This window comes from Lissotriton helveticus, chromosome 1_1 (assembly GCF_964261635.1).
Source record: "Lissotriton helveticus chromosome 1_1, aLisHel1.1, whole genome shotgun sequence".
NCBI classification, from domain to species: Eukaryota; Metazoa; Chordata; class Amphibia; order Caudata; family Salamandridae; genus Lissotriton; species Lissotriton helveticus.
The window spans coordinates 1,816,871,055-1,816,892,190 of NC_136057.1; the positions used below are offsets into that span (position 1 = coordinate 1,816,871,055).

General features: G+C 46.1%; 1 protein-coding gene across 4 annotated transcripts in view; it reads right to left on the reverse strand.

Annotated features, from left to right (window-relative positions):
• CAMSAP2 (calmodulin regulated spectrin associated protein family member 2) overlaps window positions 1–21,136 on the reverse strand; it is a 563,571-nt gene that overhangs the window by 128,505 nt on the left and 413,930 nt on the right. For all 4 annotated transcript variants that reach the window (XM_078640959.1, XM_078640956.1, XM_078640954.1 and 1 more), the window contains one exon: window positions 779–878. In XM_078640959.1, the coding sequence (XP_078497085.1) occupies window positions 779–878 (100 nt within the window). The remainder of the gene's footprint in view (window positions 1–778; window positions 879–21,136) is intronic.

The window sequence follows — 21,136 nt, forward strand, 5'->3', positions numbered from 1 at the left end:
AGCAGGTTAGCTATTAACTGACCTATATCAGTTTAATGACGTTTTGTAAATACAGTGTAACGCGCACTTTACAGGCATAAGGCCACCAGAAGTCTCAAAATCTCAATCACTTGTCATATGTTTAAAAAGTCTGTGTGGAGCAATGTCACTCTTGATGAAAGGTCAGATTCAATATGTGAGTGGATTTGTGGTAGTTTTATTTTGATGGATGTTTTTGTTTGTTTGTTTTCATTAAAAAAACAATCAAAACAGTTTCATTCAAAAATTAAATTGATAAATTAGGTCCCAAGTATGACAATTACAATGACATCATTACTATTTCGTAACAAAGAAACGTCTGGTTATTCAAACTGCTAGGCCGCTTGTGATCTTGTGATTTAAAAAGACTAAATTTCCAATGTTTACATGAAGGAATCCTTTATTAGATTAGGATCAAGTTACATGATAATTCTAGTGCTCACACTTTCTTTTGTGTAAATCTTCTTAAATCAAGCTTATAAATGTATAAATGGTTCAAGGACCCCGAAGTGCTAAAAATTAAGTCAACACACACCACCATCAACGTATACTGCTATTTGATATATCTAATATGATAACAAAGGATTTTCATAAAAGTTTAGATCAGAAATCTGCCTCTAGACACCCCCATCTTAACTTTCAGAAAAAATGACTCGCTCTTTATCTTTTGGGTGTACTTTAAAAGCACAGCATGAACAAGTTATAGAAAACAAGTTTAGCAATAAACAATTTAATATTAGAAAAGCAAACATTAAATTACCTGGCCCCAAGGGTGGAACTGGGAGAACCATCAATAAAGCTTCTTCTGGCAGCATTTAATACAGGAAGTGAAGATTTGTTTCTTAAAGTTACAGGTTCCGCTGATAGAAGGCAAAGAGACAGGTGTTAAAACACCAGATCCACACTGTTAAAAGGCAGCAGAGGGTTCAAACGTAATTTACAAATGAAGACAGTGACATCACTTGCATAATCTTAATAGAAGAAACAATTTTTTTAATGTCCTTTAGAAAGCAATTTTCGTGATTGGTGGAAGAATTGTTTGTCTCTCCAGCAAAAGTGAGTACCAGAAACAATCCTATAGAATGCTTTAATAGTACCCCAATATTGCAGCAGTCATGGCTCCCACCAGTTCCAGAAGGGCTTGGGAGCTCCTCCTGGGATAATTATGTTTTGAAATGAGAACAAATTATTTATTTCATTTTGCAGCACAATGATTCAAATATATTATCTTAAAATAGGGTTTATGGCAGCTATGACATGAAACGCATAAAAGATTCAAATACTTCAGGGTATAGAATAATTCCAAGCAGCATTATTAATACACAGCTGCAAATAATCTATTTTCCTTTAAGAAAGCAGGTTTCACTCCGAAAGGCTGCTTTCACAGATGGATGGGCTGATGACATCTCACTAATCCAGCATTAAAACCAACACCCACTTCTCCAGTCTAACTGAATTACACTTGTACCACACACTGGCAATGCAGCACTGCATGAATACTGCAGTGAGTCCCAACAGGTGACAGTACCACAGATTTTACCAGTCTCCATGGGTGAGTTAGCAAAAGGCTCTGGCACTCTCACTGAGCATAGTGTTTCCACAATTTAGGCTGAAAGTCCGTAGAAGTATGCTAACATAATCTATCCATAACATACATGTTACTGAGATTATTCAAAGGATGCTTAGTTAAGGTAAAGAGTTTTACATTGCTTTGGAAAATGGTGTCTCCATGAACAATATAATGCTAGTTGAAGGCTTTAGTGGCCTTGATACCAGGGGTGACACCAAGAAAGGTGATCGAAAGTTGATATTTATAAGACTGTCTTAGAGTCACGATTGTAGCTAACAAACATCTTCCAAAAGCTTGATCTACGAAAGTGTGAGCACTTGTACTAATATTATTTACTGAAACAGGTTCTATACCGTGAACAAAACTGCCTTGGAGTACATTACTGAATGACGGTTAGTCTTGCAGTTCCTGGCTGCACTCAGACAAACTTATTGACTTAATCCAAGAGCCCAAAAAAACAAAATATTAAATTTGAGGCTATTGGCTTTATCAAGGGGTGAGCATATCAACATAGATAAAGCAAACCTATTATCTTTCTCCTAAAATCACCAATATTTTTAATCTAATCTAAAGTTCAGTAATTCACACAATCACTATTATTAAACCTTGCATTATTATAAAACATGTATAATAAAGTTTTAATAAAAACATATCTGTGAGTCTTTCTTTTGACATAGTTTTTAATGCATTTTGCGGGCTGAAAATGTTAATAAAAAAATTCAGATACATATTGTTTTTTAAAAAAAAAACTAACAAGTCTCTGAGACTTTCTTGTAACATTTTCAGCTAACAAAATGCAATCATAAAAACAACTGCAAGAGGAACTTGTACTCCAACTGAAGAGCATAGAGCTCCAGCTATGAGTGCTTAAAAAATATGATCAGTTCTTCTTGGGTCATGGACCGATTTTAAAACAACTACTTCTAACAACTATTTGCTGGCATCTCTTTCAAAGTGTACTCTTACATGTGACATTGGTTTGCCCTGAGGAAGTTCCCTATATGGGAATGAAACACGTTGGCTGGATTGTCTAAACTCAATGATTTTTAAAATAAATTTTTGAATAAAGAAGTTATTTTACTATCTAAACTGGCCTACTGGACTTCTTGAGCTGCGCACACCCATTTGTTGTATGATTCTCTGATCAGGAGCACAGTGACATGACTAAACGGCTGACGTAGGGGTAGTCTGCACAGCGACCGTACATATAAGAACTGGCACGAAGTGAGGCATAGAAGGTCCAGAGTTGTTGCTTTGAGATTAAAGGAACGCGCAGTGTTTTCCGATACCTTTTATATAGCTCACAGAAAAAGAAAAAGTGCAGCTGCGATTGAGCAGAGACTAAGTTACAGGGACACTGTAAGGTCCTGATCGCATCTGGCTGTTGAGGGATAGGCAACCAGAAGATGTGACAGACCAAGGCAGATTCTGACTAAGAAATAGCGATGGGAGCTAGGGTTAGTGAGCAGATATGGCTCTATGAATCTGGTTGTTACTAACATGTCATATATTTTGACTGAACGTTTACTAAAAGCTTCCTCCTCTCTTTTTCTCGTTGTATAACCAATCCATTCTTTCTTGACCAGGGTTTTCATGGGACTAGTAATACTCGTGGTGTGGTTAAAAAGATATTGTCAACTATTATTGTCAGGTGTATTTTAACATATTTCAACCAGTCAATAAAAAATGCCTTATCTAGCTTCAGATAATCATTGATTACGGCCTTGGTTAATGCAGCTTCAGGGCGATTCCAAACTGAGATCAATAGCATTATTGGAGCCAATGGAACAAAATCACTTGCGTGGTCAAGGCCTAGTTCTTCATGACAAATGGAGGCCGGTGAAGACATGGGTAAGCGTAAAAGTTTGCGTACAAATTTATTTCCTGCAACCAGTAGTAGAGAGGGCTCATGTGTTCCCCAAGTTCCTGCTACATAGGTGGCTGCTGAAACACATCTGGCCTTGTATATATTAATCAGCACACTCATTGGAGAGGTTTCTAGTTTCTTAGCGAATTTATGGGTCACCCCCACATTTTGTTAGAAATGAGAGCATCTTACTCAGGCCAGATGTTTCCAATTGCATGCCTTGTTGAAAGGGAACCCTAAATACGCAAATATACTCACTGTCTCTAATCTGGTGCCCTGGATATAAAATGGTCTCGTCTTCCTGTTAAAGGGGCCGCAGATCATAGTAAAGAACTTTCTTTTGTTAGTTTGCAGCCCTAGGGATACCATATATGCAACAATACCCTCCAGCAGCCACTGGAGGCCCATAGCTGTTCTCGACATAAGGACAGAGTCATCCCTGCATATTAAAATGGGGATGGCTCTGATCTCTGCTCTTGGAGGTTCGCCACAATTTCTCCTTGATTTTTCTGTAGATCGTAAATATATATACACTGAGGAATGGGGCAAGGAAACACCCTTGACGTACTTCCTTACTGGCTTTTAAATAATGGGTACACTCCCCAATAATGCAGTACCTAATGCAGCCCTCAACATCCTTGAGTAGTTTACTTAGGATGTGCACCAACCTTGCCTCCACACCCAGGTCCAGCAATTTGACCCAGAGTTTACCTCTGTCAACATTGTCAAATGCGAGCTTAGGTCCATTAAGGTGAGGTATAGCAGTTCACTTTTTGGCCAGTGCATATTTGCCATGGATGAGAGCGACGTTAAGGCATTGGTCAATTCTTCCTAGTCCCCTCCTAAACCTAAACTGGACAGGTGTCAGGATCTCATTATCAGTTGCCCAGTTCTCCAGACGCTCCAAGATTATCCTGCCCAACAGTTTCGCTGTGCTGTATTTAAGGGAAATTGGGCGATAACATTTGGGGTCCCCTCTGTCCCCTTTCTTTAAAATTGGCGGCCCACAAAAGATAACACTGTTTAAGATGTTAACTAGAATGGGTGCCAGCGGGGAAGCCTCCGGTGGTAATTGGATAATAGTAAGGACAGGAGTATGAGGAGCAGATGAGCTACTGGGTTGGCGACCTGCACGTGATATTGGTTTTAGACCTGATTCCAACAGCAGTGGCAGCTTTTGGTTGTTGGATGTGTCCGACATATGAAGCTTGGGGATAGACTGGTTTGTTCCTGTTTTTTTGCCCATTTGAGTTCCTGGTCAAACCACTTGAGATACACCAGAAGTTACTTGTTCACAGACAGGACTTTCATTACTGTTGAGGCGGGACACTCCCCCTTTTGAGTTGTCGTTGGTTTTAGCATTCAAATCAATTAATTGATATATTATATCCTTCAATGTTAACTCAATTCCCTTTAAGGCCATAAGTACTGAATTTAACAATTTGGCACAGATGCGAGCTCCAAATCAGCAGCCTAGGTCGATAGTGATGTAACTGCATTGTTTTTGTCCATCTGGTGAAGATTCCCAACCTGCAATTCATCACCATCTGGGATATTGACTTGGGTTGTGACTGCAGGGATTCCAATTTGGATTGTTTTTTAAGGAGTCTTTTCTTTTTGCCTGTTGGAGGGGAATTACATGTTGGCTCAGAGTGTGCTGCCTTTGTGGAGTCCTGAGTGACATTCAAAGTGCCAATAAAGACACACTGGTTGTTTGACCCATTGCCAACCACAGATGCCCAAGATACCTCAGGGAGGGTTGGTACCTGCTCTTTGTAGCAATCGGCATGCATAATGGGCTGTATGTGTCAGTACTGTTATCCCGAGGAGTGACTGTCACACGAGAGCTGCCTGTATTAGCTTTAGAAAAGGCATTTTTTTGGCATCCAACCTCTCTTCTACAATCCCAATTTCGCTGTTAATAGCCCCCACGGCATCAGTCAAAAGGCATGCAAATGTATTAGCCTTTTCTTAATTGCTGCCCTATGTGCCAAAAGTGCATCGGATTTCCTCTTCCCCATTAAAGTGACACGGACGGCACCAGCTACCTCTCTCTTTCTATCATTCTAGGTTGTAGGTCGTGGGTCCCAGGTTCAGAAAGGAAAAATATCAGGGCCAAGAGGGGTGGCCCAGCCTCTGTCAGCTGCAGACGGTCCTGCCCTTGCCACTGCGGGAGAGCAAAGCTGCCATTACGGTGCCGGGAGGCCTGACGCCACCCCGCGCCACGGAGTGCACGGAATACTGGGTGACAAGAAAATACATCTTGCCATTGCACTTTGAACGTGGATGACAGCCTTCTTGGTGCAGCCTGGAGAAATATCCTTGGACTAGACTGTAAACAGAAGGTGCTGGAGCAAGCACCATTGTGAGTAAGAGGCCCTTGAGACGCTTTAGGTTTGTGAGAAGGGAAAACTGGACATTGAGGAGGGAGGCTACACTAAGATCAGAAAGTGGCCAAACAGAAAACAAACAAGCATTGGCATAGCCAATAGGTCTCGCCTTTGGGACCTTATAAGTGTTTAGTTATCCAGCACAATATCCTTGGTGCAACAACATCAAGTGTTGCATGGCTAAACACTCAGAAGGTCCCAAAGGCGAGACGTATTGGCTATGCCAATGCTTGTTTTGAGTGAGTGGCTCGGGCAGGTATGCCACTGTGAGGTAGACATGTTGTGAGTGCTTTTACAGGAGCCCCTGTGACATTGCGCCTCTCCAAAATGTATCTTGGGTCTGGTTTAATACTTCTAGCCCCTATTCCCGCACCCAATGCATCCTTAAATGTCCCATGTACAGCCGGGGTTGACACTCCTATTACCTCTGCCCTCCAATGACACTTTACCCATCAGAGGTGGTGGTGGATGTGGTGGGCGTGGTGGTGGTGGACATGGTGGTGGACGTGGTGGTGGACATGGTGGTGGTGGTGGGCATGGTGGTGGTGGTGGTGGTGGACGTGGTGATGGTGGCTGACATGGTGGTGGTGGTGGGGGACGTGGTGGTGGTGGATGTGGTGGTGGTGGTGGAAGTGGTGGTGGTGAACTTGGTGGTGGTGGATGCGGTGGTGGAGGAGGACGTGGTGGTGGTGGTGGTGGTTGTGGTGGTGGTGGACGTGGTGGTGGACATGGTGGTGGTGGTGGACGTGGTGGTGGTGGACATGGTGGTGGTAGACGTGGTGGTGGTGGTGGACGTGGTGGTGGTGGACATGGTGGTGGTGGATGTGGTGGACGTGGTGGTGGCTGACATGGTGGTGGTAGTGGACATGGTGGTGGTGGACGTGGTGGTGGAGGTGGTGAACGTGGTGGACCTTTTGGTGGTGGTGGACGTGGTGGTGGTGGACGTGGTGGTGGACATGGTGGTGGTGGACGTGGTAGTGGTGGACGTGGTGGTGGTGGACGTGGTGGTGGTGGACGTGGTGGTGGAGGATGTGGAGGTGGTAATACTTCTAGCCCCTATTCCCGCACCCAATGCATCCTTAAATGTCCCATGTACAGCCGGGGTTGACACACCTATTACCTCTGCCCTCCAATGACACTTTACCCATCAGAGGAGGTGGTGGATGTGGTGGGCGTGGTGGTGGTGGACATGGTGGTGGACGTGGTGAACGTGGTGGTGGACATGGTGGTGGTGGTGGACGTGGTGGTAGTGGCTGACATGGTGGTGGTGGTGGTGGGGGACGTGGTGGTGGTGGATGTGGTGGTGGTGGTGGAAGTGGTGGTGGTGAACTTGGTGGTGGTGGATGTGGTGGTGGAGGAGGACGTGGTGATGGTCGTGGTGGTGGTGGACGTGGTGGTGGCGTGGTGGTGGACATGGTGGTGGTGGTGGACATGGTGGTGGTAGACGTGGTGGTGGTGGACGTGGTGGTGGACGTGGTGGTGGTGGACATGGTGGTGGTGGATGTGGTGGACGTGGTGGTGGCTGACGTGGTGGTGGTAGTGGACATGGTGGTGGTGGACGTGGTGGTGGAGGTGGTGAACGTGGTGGACCTTTTGGTGGTGGTGGACGTGGTGGTGGTCGACGTGGTGGTGGACATGGTGGTGGTGGACGTGGTGGTGGTGGACGTGGTGGTGGAGGATGTGGAGGTGGTGGACGTGGTGGTGGTGGACGTGGTGGAGAAGGATGTGGTGGTGGTGGACATGGTGGTGGTAGACGTGGTGGTGGATATGGTGGTGGACGTTGTGGTAGTGTTGGATGTGGTGGAGGTGGATGTGGTGGTGGTGCTGTGGACGACTATTGGGTAGGAGGATGCTGGCAGAATGCAGAAAGAGAGGAGGATCTCGAAGGGAGCATATGGGAGAGCAGAAAGAGGCTGAATATTAGAAATAAACAAGCGCTGAAGAAAAGAAAAGCGCACGGCTGCTATTGTTCACTATTATGCTTAGCAAGTGCAGCTGTCGCACTGGTTTAATAAACCTTAAAAAGCAGCGACGGAAGAGAGGCAGTGACTGGTGGAAGTGCTTCACGAAGTAAACAAGCACTTCTCAAGCACTCGCACTCATGCTTGTGGCGGCATCCACCTTGCGGGAGCGAGCAGCAGCCATATGTGCGAGTGCTTGAAAAGTGAGAACCGATGGCTAAAGGCCCTCCTAGAGTAGCGCAAGCGCGCTGCCTAGGCGAGACCTAAAAAGAATCATGCAAACCGACCGTGAAAACAGGAACTGCAACAGCTCCTAGTCAAATTCCTTAAATGGAAAGACTTTGATAAAGGGAATTCTATGTCAGGACTGGAGGCGAGGATTATGCCTTTTTTCTCCACTTTAATGAACAGCAGCGAAGATACAAGAAGACTACCTTTCCCATGAAACAAAGGGAATGTGTAGTCAAAGCAAAACACATGATAACAACCAATGAAAACACATAGAACCAGGGTCCAATCAGGGTTTAGGCAGCCCCCACATAGTCCATCAACAGTGTCCTCTCTTCCTCTTTCTTCGCTGCTACGCAGCAAGTGAAGTACTCTTCAGTTTCTGTTGCATTAATGATGATTTGTTGTTATGATAAAGTTACATGACTAGCGTGGCTTCGCGCTGTGTTTAGTATGCTAATTAGATGATCATACGATACGTGCTGCGTTGCGCTGTGTGTTTTCATAAGACTGATGTTTTAAAGGTTTTCTCCCCGTCGCGCCCCGAATGCTGCGGGCTCATTAGCGGCTTTGCGAGCTTTGATTGGTGGCGCGCGGGTGTTGCTGTTTAGCTCAGCGTTGATTTCGAACGTTGTTTAGGTTTCTGGCCTCAGCATGTGGGCACGCTGTGGAGGCTTGTAACCATGGGCACGGTCTCCCGTCCCTACGTGGTTTCATTGCTGGTGTGGTTCCCTGGCCTGTGAAGGGGTTGTTTAACCGCATCAACGCGGCGGCTTTTCCCGCTGTACGCGGCAATTTAAAAATTACCGTGTTACATGACGAGCTCAGCTCGTCATCAGCGCACGGCACGTTACGCTCATGACGAGCTCAGCTCGTCATCAGCCCCGAAGGGGTTAATTTACTTGCCCAGCATTTTTCATGGGCTTGGACCCTTACAATTTGCGGTTTATCCGCGAGTATAATAACATTATTAGGGCTGCCACCCAGCCTGTTAGAGCCTCAGCTTGCGGGGCCAGTGTCTAGGCACTTTGCTCAAGGTGCGATGCTTGTCACAGCGTCATTATGGAATATTATGAGGATGACTATCAGGAGGAAGAGGATCCCCTCGCTGACATGCCATGGGATGATGCTTTCTATGAGGCGGCAGATACCTCTATTTACAAGGCTGTTGACCAGGCTATCTCCCCTCTTGAGGATAGGCTTTCACGCCAGATAGAGCAAGCCTTTGCCAAAATATCTCAGCAGATAGCTCCTCCTGTTCCCCAAGGGACGTCTACTTCTGCCCAGGACCCTCTTAGCCCCCCACCACCTAAACTTTCCCGTGAGGCAAATGTGGATGGGGATGGTTTCGACCGCCTTAGGCAGGCCTTTATGGCTAGTCACCCGGCGGTTCCGGCCACGGTTCCCCCCGCTCCAGACACAGGTTCCCCGTCAGGTCAGGCCCCTCTCCCAGCTGTTCCAGTTCCTCAAGTTCTTCCTGGGACTTCTCAGGATCCCCCTAGTACCGCGGACATGTTGGATCCTAACGACATAATCCACCCACGGTCAGCAGATAAAGTTGCTGCTTATGTGGCTGCCCACATACGACGCCCTTTAGAGAAGGAAGCTTGCAATTGTTTGCGGGCAGAATGCCCCCCCTCCACCCTAGATGGTATGGTAGCCATGACGCCCGATATTGACCCGCGGATGGGCACCTTTCTCCAGAAATTCATAAGGGACCCCAAGAAGGAGATCGATAGATCCTGGAGGGCCTGCCAGGATAAAACTCCTGGACGTCCTGGGCCCGATTACACAGATCCTAGATATGGCAGAGGAAGCCAAGTAGTCAGGCTCCATTATCTCCCCCGAGACCCTCTCAGGCTGGGCACAGCGAGTTGTCATTTTTATCGGAAATGCGAATTGTGCGCTTTCCACAGAGCGCCGCCGGTCCCTGCTTATCAAAATTGACCTGAAGTTGGGGGACCTGGCGGATTTGGAGGTGGGCGCTGTCACCCAAGGTGGCCTCTTTGGCAAGCCCTTCGTAAAGGACCTCGGCAAATTTGTGAACACCTTCACTTCGCTGGACCGGGCCCAGTCTACCATCAAGAAAGTGTTCCCCGTGTTTTTTGCGGCGTCGGCCGAGGTAGAGGCCGCTCGCCGGTCGCCAACAGCGCCAGAACAACCAAAGAGGCTCCCATCAATACCAGGACCAATCCAGTTTCGGAAACTTTTACCCCACAAGCGGAAGAAGGGGTAAAGGGAGAGGATACCGTGGAGGAGCTGCAGCCTCTAGCCCAGGTGAGAGTTCTCCCTTCTTACCCAAAAGACATAGGTGGGCGGTTGGCATGGTATTTTCAGGCTTGGTTAACCATCACACGAGATGCCTGGGTTCTCCAAATGGTGAGGGGTTTTCACATAGAGTTCGAGGGGACTCCGATGCAAACTTTTCCTCCTCATCCTATCCAGTTTTCAGTTCAGGACGCTCTCCTTGTGGACGAAGAGGCCTCTTCTCTACTAGGGAAGGGCGCTATCTCTCTCACTACCCAACATTCCCGGGGTTTCTTGAGCAATAGCTTCCTGGTCGACAAGACCGATGGTGGCAAGAGGCCGGTGATCAACTTGAGCAATTTCAATCAGTGGCTGGTTTACCGCCACTTCAAGATGGAGGGAATCCATCTTCTCAGGGACGTCCTCCAGCCGCTCGACTGGATGGTTCGGTTGGACCTCAAAGATGTTTATCTGGTGGTTCCAATTTTCCCACTGCATCAGCGTTTTCTCCAATTCCACTGGGGTCATCACACTTACAAAGTTCACGTCTCTTCCGTTCGACCTCTCTTCTGCCCCTTGGTGTTTTACCAAGGTTCTCAAGCCAGTGGTATAATTCTTATGAGCCAGAGGGTTTCGGATGATTGTATACCTCAACGACCTACTCCTGATGGCGTCTTGTCCCAGGCGCCTGTTGCAACATCTGCAAATGGCGGTCTCGCTCCTTCTGGAGCTAGGGTTTGTGATTAACAAGAAAAATTCTCTGTTGCAGCCCACCCAAACAATACATTCTTGGGATTCGTGATGGACTCCACGGCCTCCAAGCTGAGTCTCCCAGGCAGGAAAGTGTCCAAGATCCGTCACAAACTGCATCGCGTTCTTACCAGACAAAGGATTTCCCTTCGCCAGCTAGCTCGTGTGGTAGGTCTCTTGTCCTCTTCCATCCATCCAAGCCATTACAGAACCCTGCAGCGTCTCAAAGGATTCTTCCTTCGCAAAGGCTATTGGTATTTACACAAAGTTTGCTTGTCCGCCGAGGCAAGGTCCGAGATTCAGAGGTGGCTGGACCACATGGAAGCTTGGAACCGAAGAGCGTGGCGATAGAATCGGATGCCAGCCGGCTCGGTTGGGGTGCCAGATGCGGAAATATCTCTACAGGAGGATTGTGGTCACCAGACGAACAAAGATTTCACATAAACTGTTTAGAGCTTCTAGCAGGGTCCTTTGCGGTACGTTGTTGGACTAAGGATTCCGTGCAGTCGTGCGTGCTCCTGAAGATGGACAACATCTCGGCAGTTCGCTATGTGAATCATTTGGGATGCACGAAATCAAAAACCCTGTCAGATCTGGCCGCGAGTTTCTGGCAATATTGCCTCGAGAATCAGATCTCCGTCACAGCAGAGTACCTCCCGGGCAGGGACAACTTGGAAGCTGATTTCCAGTCTTGCCACTTTCGAGATTCCAGTCTCTGGCGTTTGGACTAGTCAGTCTTCGCGAGATTGAGAGACCTGTGGGGCCTGTTTTCGGCGGACCTGTTTGCGTCCAGGCTGGATCACCAGATCCCGCGTTTTTTCAGCTGGCGGCCGGATCCGCTGGCAGCTGCTACGGATGCGTTCCTCCAGAATTGGAGCGTGGAACAGGGATACGCTTTCCCGCCCTTTGCAATGATCACGAGGGTAACTGCGCAGGTTCGCAGGCAAGCGGGAGACATGGTGGTGTTCACGCCGTTGTGGAGGTCTCAAGTGTGGTTTCCGGTTCTACTGGAACTTTCTTGGGATTTTCCAATCCTACTCCCCCAGTTTCCGACTCTCCTTGTGGGTCCGGATGGGTCTCCTCACCCTCTAGTGGTCAAGAACTCACTGAGACTCATGGCGTGGCAGATGGGAAGCCTCTGGCTTTCGTGAGAGGCTGAGTCCTTTATCTCAAAGTGCTATCAGAATTGGATAGTGAAATCTGATTTTAATTCACTCTGTACTGCAAATGCGATCAATACTCCCACACGTGCATGTACAGAGTGGTTTCTCTCTGTCTCCCTATGAATACCCAACAGGTTCTCCTCTCAGGACGAAACCTACCGGGTGTCGTGATCACCCAATGTTACAAGGGGAAAAATCCTTTCTTTTTGAAGGACCCTCACTCACCACTAGTTGGTGACATGCTTCATCATTGGGTCCCCGCTGGGGTGACCGAATGTCCCCCCAGCGTGCTACAACGCCTGATTACAGCGGAGCAGGATGTGGTGAATGTAACAGTGCCAATGTTGTGTACCTGATAACTTGCAGATGTAGTCTACAGTACGTGGGGATGACATCTAGACGCATCAAAATCAGGATATGCGAACATCGCAGCAATATACGTTGTAAGAAAACAACAACGAAATTGACATCCCACTTCTTACAACTAAATCATACACCTAATGATCTAGAGTGGACAGTGTTGGAACACCTGGGAACAAGTTCGGAGTCCACTTTGTTCGAGAAGGAACAACGCTGGGTGTACCGGCTTGGCACAAACAAAACTGGTCTCAATGATGATATTCCGTGGGGCAGTGTGCTAAGAAGATAGATACATCCAGACTCATAGTACTGTTTTCCCTGCCATCATATGACTTTATGCGATGCATCCTATCCAGCACCCTAAACTTGAGTATCCACCCGGGGGTAGCCACTCATTTTTTCATTCATTTTCTCATGAGCTCCATTTTGGATTTTCTGTATAGCTTTTGTATCGCTTGTTCCATCACTGATTTAAGGCCTTGATGTGTAACCACTGTCTGCATTACCATCTGATTACGGGCCAGTTCCACCTAGGCCCTTTTTCCCATTAAAATGATGGTTTACGTCCTTTTCATATGGATGTCTCACACCTTATGCGGGAGTTATTGCAGGTGGTGCCGTGCTCTTAAAAAGATCGTCTTAAAAAGATCGTCCTCTGACCCAGGGACAAAATTAGACTAATAACTGAATACATTTTTAGCAGGGTTTTTAGACTTGTTGGATATAAATTCCCTTGATTAATTTCCCATTTTTCATTGAGCCCGTGTTGAGATTCGAACCCGTGAGCTGTAACCAGCTTTCTGGTCTATACTGCTTTAAGGTACAGGGCGTGGCTGGGGTAGTGTGACGTCACCCCGCCCACGTGATCAAGTTTGGCCATTCATGGTACCACAACACATAAAACCGATCCCACCCTCACTCCGGTATTCCCGGAAGACAGCAGCCGAGAGAGCAGGTATACCGCGGGGAGCCGCGAGTGCTGAAGTAAGTCTTCTTTTGTGCCCACATCTTTCCATCAGGAGCAGGGGTTCTTCACCACCTCTCGCGTGCTCATTGCATCTCTCTGCCAACAGATAGACACCGCGTGAAGGAAACCCGCGCTGTCCTAACCGAAGGGGCGTGTCCATGCCTCTTGTAAAGTGAGTTTATCAGCTTTCACGAAAGTTGCTAATGCATCGTTTTTTCCCCCAGTATTTTCCTGGCTTTTCTAGTTTTTGATCCTATTAGCATACCTATGACGAGAATCTATAATTACTGTGTAACTCTACTGACAGGTAGTCACGAACGGAATAGTACATTGCTTGCAATTCTTGATGAGGAATTAAGCAGCAGAGCAATTACGTGACGCCGGTTCACTTTGATGGCCGGTTAAGTTAGGCTGGCATTGGTGCCTTACCCCATAATTAGGGCAAGCACCTTTCAGTTGGTTGTATGTTAAATATGCAACTCGCGAATTACTGAAATGTAGAAAACTATCAATAATAACCTACGCATTTGATCAAAGAACTTATCTCGTAAGTTCCTTTATGTGTTTTTGTTTGTCTCTTTTCTCCTTACAGGTTTTTGGCTTATCCCTACAAATAGTAGTGGGTAATTACGGAGACTGTCCGGTATCCTCACTTATGATATATTTTTCACACGTAGAGCCTCTCGGGAGGGTAGGCCTTAGCGCGCGTACACCACCGGAGGCCTTTTCTGTAGGTCCTGACGAATGCTGAGCAAATTGCAATCAAAGCAGCAGAAACATATTGACCAATTTTTGATATTCACTAGGACTCCGGTTCCTTAACTCAGAACCTTGCTTAGTCCGTCCACACTGTTTTTATTCCAATGCAGGTTGGCCATTATTAAAGATTCTTGTAAAGGCACAACCTCAGCATTTTTTAATACACCTGTACACTCATTTATAGTCACCTCCTAATTTGGGCACTGTTACATTCACCACATCCTGCTCCGCTGTAATCAGGCGTTGTGGCACGCTGGGCGGACATTCGGTCACCCCAGCGGGGACCCAATGATGAAGCATGTCACCAACTAGTGGTGAGTGAGGGTCCTTCAAAAAGAAAGGATTTTTCCCCTTGTAACATTGGGTGATCACTACACCCGGTAGGTTTCGTCCTGAGAGGAGAACCTGTTGGGTATTCATAGGGAGATAGAGAGAAACCACTCTGTACATGCACGTGTGGGAGTATTGATCGCATTTGCAGTACAGAGTGAATTAAAATCAGATTTCACTATCCAATTCTGATAGCACTTTTTTTCACTTAGTCACTCCTTTGTTGTTAATTAAGAATTGATTGGGGTACAGGAGTGCCAACTCATGCGCTCTCTCTCTTGTTGGTATTTACTGTATATTGAGCAGCGTGCAGCTGTGAGAGTATTAACTAGCTTTCTTGGCAAAAATTATTTTGCTGCAGTTGTGTAGAGATTTTTTCGTCATAATATGGAGGATCAGGGTCTCTCCTTCTCCAGGGAAGAAGTAGATGCAATACTCGGGGATGATTCCCTCTTTTCTGACCCACTACTGGCGCACGCCATCTCGCAGACTGAGGATTGGGAAAAGTTAGGTGAATTTAAGCGTAGCAGGATTAGGGCCATATTACATGGAACCATGATCAAGGAATACTTGAATAACAATGCAGCGCCGAAGGGGTTGTTAGTAACAAATGTTCCCAGAATATTTCTGGAGGATGCACTTTTCCGCAAGGAGTGGGCGCAGATTGCGTGGCACTGCACGCGGGATTGGGGCATCTTAATCATAAAAACTGCACTACGCCTCTCTGAAGCCATCATGGTGGAAATACAGACCACTGAAGCCCATTTCAAAAGTACCATCACTGGGTATAAGAAGAGACTCGACGAGCTCAACAAAGAGCAGAACGAGTTTAAAGAGAATTTGGCTCAATCCAAATCACAGAAACTACAGAAAGACCTAAAGAGGTGGTCTTACGCCAAAGTCTACCCCTACTCCACTCCTGATTTTACCCCTTCTACGAGTGCAGGGTATAATTCCGACACTTCAGCAGATTCCAATACTAGTGGTTCTAGCACTGAGAGCACCGGGAGAAGGACCAGAGGAAGGGGCAGAGGTAAAGGGAGAGGGCGAGGCCAACAACAATTTTCGAATGAGTTTCAACCTCCGGGCTGGAAAATACAATTCCCTCAACAGGGGATGGGTTCATATCATCCCAACCCTTTTCAGGCACCTTTCCCTCCTATGATGGGCTGGAACCCACACTATATGCCATACCCACAATTTAATCCCCAAGGATACCCGCATCCTTTTCAGGACAGAGGCAGGCGGGGCAACCGGGGGAGGCAGAAGGGAACCAATCAAGTTCACTGGGGCATGCCAGAGGGCACAGGGGATCTCACCAAGACGACAGCAGGAGACCAGAGACCAGGTCCCAGCAACGCGAAACCCTAGTTGTTAATCTATATTCCCACAGCCTCTCTCCAACCGAAACAGATGTCTTGGAAAAAGGATTAGGTTTCATTCCTACCCCCCGGCTTGATCGTTTCAAACTCCATTGTGAATTGAGCCAATTCTTCAGGAAACTTCGATTGAAGAATTTTTTGGAATCCACAGAGAAAGAGCAAGTAGAAGGGATTGATAGCGACACTGATTTCAAACTGAAATCGACTTTCACACCTCCCCCATACACAGTCACACCAGAAATTCTGGCCTTTGAACAGGCTGTGTTCAAGGAAGTGGAACAGTTGCAAGAACCCACCCCTTTCAAGAACTTAACCGCAGATGAATTTAAGGCCATTCAATCCTTGAAAAGGAACAAGGACATTATTATAAAGAGTGCGGATAAAGGGGGAGGCATCGTGATTCTCAACAAAAGAGATTATGATACTGAGTGTCGACGTCTATTGAGCAATATCACCAATTACATCCCTCTAGACGTGGATCCAACAGATGACCTAAGAGATGAAATCTGTGAACTCGTGTCAACGGCAGAAAGAGATGGCTGGATCACAAAAAAGGAGGCAGACTTCTTGACAACTTCGGAGGGACGAGTTCCGTACTTTTACGTACTACCGAAAACCCATAAGAATGTGCTACCTCCCCCTGGGAGACCGATTGTCTCCGGATTGGGTTCACTTCTTGAGCCCCGCTCGAAATATTGTGATTTTTTTCTAAGACCGATTATTCAGTCCACCAGCACCTACCTTAAGGACACGAAGAGTTTTCTCTCTTTGCTCAGGACGATCACCTTACCTAACGATCCTTGTTTCCTTGTCTCGATGGACATCGAGAGCTTGTATACCTGCATTCCGCAGGATGAGACCATTAAGGTGGTGCAGGAAGCATTGGACCGAGTACCATGGAACTTTAACACTACTCGTGCCTTTGTAGTAGATTGTGCCACCCTTGCCTTGAAACTGAATTTTTTTGAATACGATGGGCAAATCTATCTGCAAGCAACAGGGACATCGATGGGCAGCACTTTTGCCCGGTCGGTGGCGGGGCTCTATGTGTTTGATTTTGAGTCCAAACACATCCTTAGCCCCATGAACCCATACGGCAGCAACATCGTCGTATGGCGACGTTATATTGACGACGTGTTTATGATTTGGCAAGGGGAGGAGACCACACTATTTGATTTTTTCACGTGGGTCAATACGTGCGACGACCATCTGAGATTTACGCATGAGCACTCCTGTGAGAAATTAACTTTTTTAGATGAGAGTATCAGCAGGGAAGACAACCGGCTTGAGACCATGACTTTTTATAAACCAACTGCAAAGAACAATTTGTTACACTTCACCAGTTACCACCCCCGGGCCCTACGGGAGAATCTCCCGTATGGGCAGTATCTCAGGATACGTCCTAATTGTAGCAACCTTTCCGACTATAAACAGCAAGCGAATGCATTGACCACCAAGCTAAAAAATAGAGGGTACCCCAAGGGGATAATAAACAAGAGCCAAAAGAGGGCTAGAAATCAACAAAGGGATGTTTTGTTGGAAGACAACTGTCAAACAGAAAGCGGTGAGATCCCCTTAACGTGTGTGACAACTTTTAACTCACTATCAAATGCAGTAAGTAAATGTATCAACAAAAACTGGAGAATTATTACCAGCAACAAGACACACTGGAAGAAGCCTCTCTTTTCGTACAAAAGGGCTACAAGTCTCAAAGACTCCTTGGTCCATACGCGACCAAGGGAAGAGAAAACCAACAATCTTGTACCAAGTGTTCTCAATGCCTGGCGTTTACCACCAGTCACAGGACATAACCCATGTGGGAATTTCAATGTTTGCCATCTTACTTCCAACACTACATTTCTGGATCTGACAGACGGCACACGATGGGAACAACGCAGCCACACAAATTGTAATACAACCAATGTTGTGTACCTGATAACTTGCAGATGTAGTCTACAGTACGTGGGGATGACATCTAGACGCATCAAAATCAGGATATGCGAACATCGCAGCAATATACGTTGTAAGAAAGCAACAACGAAATTGACATCCCACTTCTTACAACTAAATCATACACCTAATGATCTAGAGTGGACAGTGTTGGAACACCTGGGAACAAGTTCGGAGTCCACTTTGTTCGAGAAGGAACAACGCTGGGTGTACCGGCTTGGCACAAACAAAACTGGTCTCAATGATGATATTCCGTGGGGCAGTGTGCTAAGAAGATAGATACATCCAGACTCATAGTACTGTTTTCCCTGCCATCATATGACTTTATGCGATGCATCCTATCCAGCACCCTAAACTTGAGTATCCACCCGGGGGTAGCCACTCATTTTTTCATTCATTTTCTCATGAGCTCCATTTTGGATTTTCTGTATAGCTTTTGTATCGCTTGTTCCATCACTGATTTAAGGCCTTGATGTGTAACCACTGTCTGCATTACCATCTGATTACGGGCCAGTTCCACCTAGGCCCTTTTTCCCATTAAAATGATGGTTTACGTCCTTTTCATATGGATGTCTCACGCCTTATGCGGGAGTTATTGCAGGTGGCCCCGTGCTCTTAAAAAGATCGTCCTCTGACCCAGGGACAAAATTAGACTAATAACTGATTACATTTTTAGCGGGGTTTTTAGACTTGTTGGATATAAATTCCCTTGATTAATTTCCCATTTTTCATTGAGCCCGTGTTGAGATTCGAACCCGTGAGCTGTAACCAGCTTTCTGGTCTATACTGCTTTAAGGTACAGGGCGTGGCTGGGGTAGTGTGACGTCACCCTGCCCAGGTGATCAAGTTTGGCCATTCATGGTACCAAAACACATAAAACCGATCCCACCCTCACTCCGGTATTCCCGGAAGACAGCAGCCGAGAGAGCAGGTATACCGCGGGGAGCCGCGAGTGCTGAAGTAAGTATTCTTTTGTGCCCACATCTTTCCATCAGGAGCAGGGGTTCTTCACCACCTCTCGCGTGCTCATTGCATCTCTCTGCCAACAGATAGACACCGCGTGAAGGAAACCCGCGCTGTCCTAACCGAAGGGGCGTGTCCATGCCTCTTGTAAAGTGAGTTCATCAGCTTTCACGAAAGTTGCTAATGTATCGTTTTTTCCCCCCGTATTTTCCTGGCTTTTCTAGTTTTTGATCCTATTAGCATACTGTTACAATTAATCCAAGTGGTATGTTCCGTCCACCCCTCCTCCCTGTCCCTTGTTGGAACCTTCCCCTTTGAAGCTCATGATAGAATGTTGGAGCACAACTCAGTGAGGAGAGTGGATAGCCATTAAACATCATCATTTTTGGAACTTCCTTTGTCCTGTGTTATTTCAAGAATTCCAACACTGGCGACTGAACTGTGCAGGGGGCAGAAGTGGCTATCTCCCCTTTGAGTACTCTCTCCACACGTGGAAGGATTTCCTCTGATGGCTTTGGACATTATTGCAAGTATTGGCTAAAGGAACCACATGTGTGTGGCAAACTGTCCTGATTATTGCTTGAGAAAAAGCGTGCTGCCAGTGTGAAAAGGGATAATTTTCTGTACTTTCGGTTGTGGAGTATATCGTATGAAACCTCATCGTTAAGAGAAAGCTCCTGCTGTGTGTGCTACAAGTTTCAAATTGTGGATCATAAGCCCCCTCTTACCTTCTCCGTGTCCCGTGGTACACTGTGAGTGTGTGGAGGCCGGAGTGTTGTCCGTTTCGTCACGATTTTGGCTGACGATTGGCGAGGTCTTTTTGTGAGGAGGAAGGCTTCAAGTGCCGTCTCTTGGCTGTGGTCCTGTTGGGAGTTGTTGCTGAGACTTCTCCGTAGATATTGAGCCTGACGGGACCCGTCTTTTGAGGAGCGGTGTTCGTCGTTGGCGCCTGCGCTTTAGCCTCTGACTCTTGAGCGGAATTCCATTTCCTGATGTCGAGCGTTTCTGACTGGAAATCTACTGCGCACCTCACGATCAGGGCCGCTTTTCCATTTTGCTCGTCTCAGTCCATATGAACTTTGTTCCTGTTTTGAACCGGCGCTCCAGCAACCAAGGACCGGTATTTTCTGTGCTTTTGGCTTTTTCGATGCAGCGAGGGCAAGGAATCGAAATCCAGTTACTATTTACTTTTCTGGTCCATAAACAGAATATTGTTATAAAGGAAACAGAATTACCCTTGGATTTAAAGTAGTCTCACATTTTTCCTATTCCAAAGTATTTGTTCATACTAGTATTACTGTCACATTATTCTGTTATTATATTCCCTATATTTATGATACAGTGTGTGTATTCAAACATTCAAAATTTCCTGTGTTTATATCTCTTCCATAATTCCATTCTTTATTTATGGTTAGCAATTATCAAATTTAGCTTTGTTCTCAAAAATTCCAGTATTATTTACTCTAGTGTCTATAATGGCAGCAGCAAGCATGAACCAACCCCCACCTTTCCTTAATGATATAGGAGAACCTGAAATTAGCTGGAAGGAATGGGTAAAACTTTTTGAATCTTATCTGATAGCTATAGGTGGTCAAAGGTTCAATTCTGTAAGAAAACAACATATATTACTGCACAATTTGGGCGTACAAGGGCGTAAAGTATATGAATCTCTACCTGTACCTGAGCAAGATGGTAATGCTGTAGGAGAAGTAGATGTGTATGTGCAAACTTTGGAAAAATTAGAAAAACATTTTGGGGACAGAATAAATGTGGTTTTAGAACGTCACAAATTTTTCAAAAGATGTCAAGGGAAACAAGAGTCTGTACAAAATTATATTGCAGTATTGTGGGGTCTTACACAGTTGTGTGAATTTGGTGATCTCACCGATTCTTTAATAAGAGACCAACTGGTGAGATGCACAAATAATCCGCGCATCCAGGAGAAACTGTTAGCAAAAAATCCAGGGCTCAGAGAAGCTGTAGAAATTGCCAAGTCTGTGGAACACACAGCTAGGTGTGTGAAGGAAATGAAGCCTGATGGTGAGACGGTGGCTATCATTGATAATCAAGAAGACAGGTATGAGGTGTATAAGATGAGGGTTAAAGAAAATGTTAACACCAGGATAGATTATAAAGAGAAAGGTCCTAAGTGCTACCGTTGTGGTAGCAACAATCATTTTGCCACCTATTTCCAATGTCCCGCCAAGTATGTCACATGTAAAAAATGCAAT